Genomic DNA, 5,679 nt, shown 5'->3' on the forward strand with positions numbered 1-5,679 from the left:
CTGCAGTAACCCCATGGGAGGGCTAGAAGTCCTTTAAAAAACAGCAAATAGCAGCATTCAAACACCCACACACCAACTCCCCCGCCGGTGCAAAACAACTCCTCCAGAAAAAGGAGCAAGGAAAAACTAGGATGAGACCACACAGCAATACAACCAGGGAGCAGCCCATGGGGCGTAGGGCCCTGACAGCATCAAACATGCAAATATCCCCAGATTTCTCTGCAAGGCTGCTCTGCAACCGTGGTCTAAATATTTTCCTCTTGTTTTTGGACAGTTTCAGCAGAAAAAAAAGGACAGCAGTAGGTGCAAACCCAATTCAGTTTGTCGTAGCTCTTGCCGGGAAGCATAATCAGAACACATTTAATCAGAGGAGCGCTGCAGACAGCACAGCTTCCCTTGCAGAGCCGGCAAGAGCGCGGCAGCGAACCGCGAGAGCCCACGACCGGTTCAGGGATTTGCTGCTGAGCCCAAGCCAGGTGCATGTACAGCGGCTGTCGGCCAAGTTGAGTACGTGACGGTGTTTGTTACAGGTTGCACAAGTATCTGTTCATTAGCCCCTAGACGGCCTTTTTCACCTTTTCAAATTCAAACCGCGCGCAGAAACGACTGCTAGAGGACGGCACGATGTCAGAGCAGCAACGCTCACTCGGAGCAGCCTCCCATTTGAGGTGACATTTACAACCACATGAATGAGCTATCTGCTCTGTGAAGTCCTTGTCTTTGTGTGCTCTCTAGGATAACAACCTCACACATCCAGCCTAGAGCAAACCCAATGCCCCACCTAAGGAGAAATGAGAAATTTGGTACAGAGAGAACAGGTCTAGTCTCTCAAAATGTCACTTAAATCTTATTAGGCACCCAGGTACTGAGTGCATCATTCACCCCCATCGATGCTAAGAAGGGAGCAGAGGAGCAAGACTTGCACTTACACACCTATAATACTGAGTTAGGTGCCTACCAGGTGAGCATTTTGGTCAGTATCTATAATTTATTAATGAATATGGATGGAGAGCTATGCTCATAAAAGTAAAATAAAAAAGGGTCATTTCAGTTGTTACAGAAACACTCTACAACACAGCTACAGCAACCTGAAATAAAATATTCACGAGGTCTGTTCAATCAAATGAGGTAATTTTTCAAGAGTTCTTGGCATGAATGAGACCAGTACTTGCAAAAATGTGCAGGGGAAACAGGAAATACAAAGGAACAGCAAGATGTTACTGCTCCCAGGACGAGGGATGTTTGCAGATGGGATTCTGTGCAACCCTGTCTTCACTACTGTTGGCAACATCTGCAGTCAGAACTAAACACACCCAGGTGCTCAATCAGAATAAAAATTACACTTTCAAGATACTTTGTTTCACTTCAACTGAAACTTTCCTCCTCTGGGCCCCAGGAGAGATGAGATGGGAATGTGAGTAGATGCAGAACACTCAACTGCTTTCCAGGTGTTTGATACACTAAGATTAGACTAATTAGGCAAAGATTTATCAAAAACAAGCACAAATTAATCAGTCATTCCTTGTATATTCTTCTTTTCCTCTTTAACCTTGCTAGCTAACACTGGCAAGTGTAATCAGTAAAGCTATGAACCTTGGCTTGTCCACAATAGAGTTCAAAAGCACTTCATGGTAGAATTGAGAGCTCGTAGCAGAAGTCTTGTTGAGACTGCAAACATCATCAGCTAAACCCAAACCCGTGGACTTTTGCGTCCCCACTAAGGATACGAGCAAAGGGAAAGCTTACAAGCCTTAGCTATTTTTTGTAGGGCTCAATTCTAAGTCTGCAGGCTACCAATATCTTAACATCTGCTTTTGAAAACCACATTGTAGTTTGCTTTCCTGGGTTCAGAAAAAGGAATATCATTTCCTATGAAGTGTACGGTACTGAGGAAACGTACTGGAAGAAGGATGTGGGATTCACCGGGGGAGAAAATGTCAGCACACCCTCCAAAGAGCGACTCCAAACAGTAAGCGTGTAACTCACAAACTGAACGTGGGATGTGCAAAAATCTTTAAGAGGTTTGCCTGACCAGGGCAATGGAGTTCTACGATTTGTAGATCCCGATGTGGGGATCACCCAAGGAGAAGACACCCAGTGACCAAAAAGTGTAAGTAACAAAACAAAAAGCTGTTCTTATGAAAACCAATATAATAATACATTTCCCATCAGCTAAGATGCAGGACTCGTTACATACATTTATGCTGAGGAAATATCAGGCAGAGGAGCAATGGCTTCATCTAAAAGCCCAGCTGGGGGAGGCAGTGGGGGTCAGAACAGTAAGTTCACATAACAGCCGTGACGCAGAGGAGCAGCGCTGAATATCTGACATTATTACCACTAACTTGAGCCAGCAGCTAAGGAGTTCCTGAGCGTGGTCTTCAGTGCTAAGCCCTCTTGCTGACAAAGCTTATCACTTAACATCACACCTAGCACGGCAGACCCAGACTCCTGTTTTCATACAGCAAGATACAGCAAGGCTAAGAGTTTGAAAATCTAGAGCTTAAAAGAGAAAGCTTTCTGTCACATAATTAGGTGCTTGCTTGCTTGCTTTTTTTTTCTTTCATTACACCCAGTATCTCATTTTTGTGGTGGTTCCCTTGAACTCTGGAAAATCTATTTACCAGTCCAAATTTGGATGCAGTTATCTGATGTTAGGCTCCCATATTTTGAACACTTCCAAGTTAGAAAGTGAATAGTCAGAATACAAAGATGTAAACTGGAATTTCGATAAACTTCAGCAGTCCCCGTTTTATAAAGCAAAATAACCTCAGGTTCTAATAAACAGCCAGGATAGTCCAAAACAGCCTGCCACTAAAACCCTGCAGCAGATACTTGTTCAGTCTTGACTCTAAACTAAGAACACGTAGGAAATTAATCCAAATTATTAATTTCCTTCAGCATCTCAAAATAAGCTAAATGGAATAAGCTTGTCAATACATAGCAAGAGATAGAAAGGTTATTAGAGTTTATCTGGAGTGTAATTCAATTTATGTTTTATACCTTAGTTTTTCATCATTCAGTGGTCTTTCATATCTTTGTTTACAACAAATAGTGTTTTCTGGTCAACATCACTGTTCAGCAAAATCATTTCTGCACTCATGCCTGATTATTTCAAGAATTCCTACAAAGGGCAAGCATCTGCTTGAAAGAGCAACACTGCAATCACTTCAGTACGAATCCTTCTAAAGCAAGTGCAACACTTAAAAATCAAGTTCTGAAAAAGCAGGAGTTTAAAGTTGAAGAACCCCCCAAAAGAATTCACAGCTCAGCAGGAGACTCAGGAAAAGAAACTCAGGGCCTTGTTTGAACTCCTTACCAACTCCTTAAATTTCAACTCAACGACATGACAAAACATGTGAAAGCGAAGATAACCAGAACATCCCCTTTTTCCTTCCAAAGAAAACAGGAAATGCTTTTTCAGCCTTACTTGATCAACATTGCTTGATTTGGCAACAATTCCAGATGAATTTTCCCTGCTTCCTGTGTTCTTAAATAAGCAAATTCCTCCAGCATATCAATATCTGAAGAAAACGTTAAAGATTTGAATAGGAAAAAAATGTTAGAGAACATTCCTCCTTGTATGATTCTATCAAAGCAGTGCAAGGCTGGGACTGAACGAGATGCCCCCACGGTGGCACACAGCACCCTTTTAGTTTTCTTACTGTAGTCCCCTATTTAGCTTTTTTAGGGCTACAAAGATGATTAAGGGAGTGGAGCATCTCCCTTATGAGGAGCGGCTGAGGGAGCTGGGGCTCTTTAGTTTGCAGAAGAGGAGACTGAGGGGAGACCTCATTCATGGTTATAAATATTTAAAGGGTGAGTGTCACGAGGATGGAGCCAGGCTCTTCTCGGTGACAAACAATGATAGGACGAGGGGTAATGGACACAAGCTGGAACACAGGAGGTTCCACTTCAATTGGAGAAGAAACTTCTTCTCAGTGAGGGTGCCAGAGCACTGGCCCAGGCTGCCCAGAGAGGTTGTGGAGTCTCCTTCTCTGCAGACATTCAAAACCCGCCTGGACGCCTTCCTGTGTAACCTCATCTGGGTGTTCCTGCTCCGGCAGGGGGATTGGACTGGGTGAGCTTTTGAGGTCCCTTCCAATCCCTAACGTTCTGGGATTCTGTGATTTTCTTCTAATTTTTCCTTCCTTCCTTTAACACCGGAGCTTTTTGGAGCTGTCTCTGATAGGAGTTACAACCCTTGCTTCCTGGGGACCGTCGCTGGATGTCTGTTTAGGTTAAACACTAAACCATCCATGCGTGTGTATGCTGATCAAAGCATATGCCAGGTATCTGACCACAGAAATTAGACATTACCATCTTATTATTATCTTACTTGGTCCAAAAAAACTTACCCATGCAAAGCATTTGTTAACCAACAGCCAAAACCATTCAGCTCTTGGGAGCACAGGTACCACTTCATTGGTTTTGTTATCCACGGCTAAGGATGGCATAGCTGAAGTTAACACCCTCACAGCATAATGCCCTATATATATGTTACTGAAAACACTGCCATCACTTGCATGAGCACATGAATGGTATGAAAATAAACACAGAGTACGATTCACGCAGAAGAGCTGCTGCTGAAACTGTCTAACAGCTTTTTCAACGCCCCAGCACGTAGTCTTGGATGCGAAAGACCTTCTCGGTTAGGGAAAGGATACTTGTGACGTAGTTGAAAAAATTCTCGTACTGGAAGTTTCCTTGTTGGCAGATTTTGTTGATGGCTTTCAGGAACAAGTTCTCACCCCTCGGCCACTCGTGCTGAAGCAGAACGACCACGTGGCCCAGCGCCATATCGTCTCTGCTGTCTGTGAAGGCTCTGAGCTTCAGGGAAAAAGTGACATTGAGACCATCAGGAGAGACGTGCTGCTTTTAGAAATAGATGGGACTGATCTCACCTACATCCGCACAAACACAAATCGAGTTCTTTAGGCACACGTTTCCTTCTGCCCTAATATATACATTTAAAATAGGTTGGAAATTTCCAGCCAAAATACCGAATTCTCTCCACTGGCCTATAAGGGAAGTGTGAATGCAGACAGAAATAGTTATAGATTCAAACTATCTCCTCTGCCCAATGAATAGAAGACAAAAAGGAGAGAACAAACCCTCCTCCATCAACACTCCCTCCTCCCCCAAAAAAGACCCCCACAAATCCAGTTAGGTGAGAAGCACTTGAGGCACAGCACCTACTCACACCGCTGCGATATGGCCATGCAGCTTCAGGACCCCAGCTACATCAACTACGCTTTTGAGACATGAGAGAGTCTGGAGTAAGCCTGGAGTACAGCTTACCTTGAAACAAGCTAACAAGAGGTGAAGGCAGTAAGGCATGATAGCTCTGCTGGTACATGGCCACAGCTTCAAATCAGACCCTGCAACAGAACAGTTCATCGTACACTTCTTTATGTGTATCACGATTTTATATGTTGGAAAGAAATGAGAATGGAGAAAAACAAACCTACAGTTGCTTAATCCCAAGTAGGGAGGAAAGCTTTGAAGGTAAATTACAAATGACTCATGTGAAGATACATATTGAAAATTTATTCATTTCTCTTGTCCTGTGGTAGGACTTTGTCCCCAATTTGTTTCATTGTTTCCTTCTGGCTGAAGAAAAGAAGCCAGAGAGTCATGGTCGATGAGGCAGAGTCTGGTTGGAGGCCTGTAACGAGT

The 5,679-nt window shown here is 43.5% G+C and overlaps 1 protein-coding gene across 1 annotated transcript in view; it reads right to left on the reverse strand.

Annotated features, from left to right (window-relative positions):
- Positions 1-5,376, reverse strand: part of LOC104545519 (integrator complex subunit 10-like) — a 7,695-nt gene extending 2,319 nt beyond the window's left edge. Inside the window, exons 1-3 of the mRNA XM_010190681.1 lie at positions 5,302-5,376; positions 4,668-4,830; positions 3,431-3,524 (exon numbers count right to left, since the gene is read on the reverse strand). Coding sequence (XP_010188983.1) covers positions 3,431-3,524; positions 4,668-4,830; positions 5,302-5,340 — 296 coding nt within the window. The 5' untranslated portion in view covers positions 5,341-5,376. The remainder of the gene's footprint in view (positions 1-3,430; positions 3,525-4,667; positions 4,831-5,301) is intronic.
- Between the last annotated feature and the right edge of the window lie 303 nt (positions 5,377-5,679).

The sequence above is a fragment of the Mesitornis unicolor genome, unplaced genomic scaffold (genome assembly GCF_000695765.1).
Source record: "Mesitornis unicolor isolate BGI_N332 unplaced genomic scaffold, ASM69576v1 scaffold45878, whole genome shotgun sequence".
Classification (NCBI taxonomy): Eukaryota; Metazoa; Chordata; class Aves; order Mesitornithiformes; family Mesitornithidae; genus Mesitornis; species Mesitornis unicolor.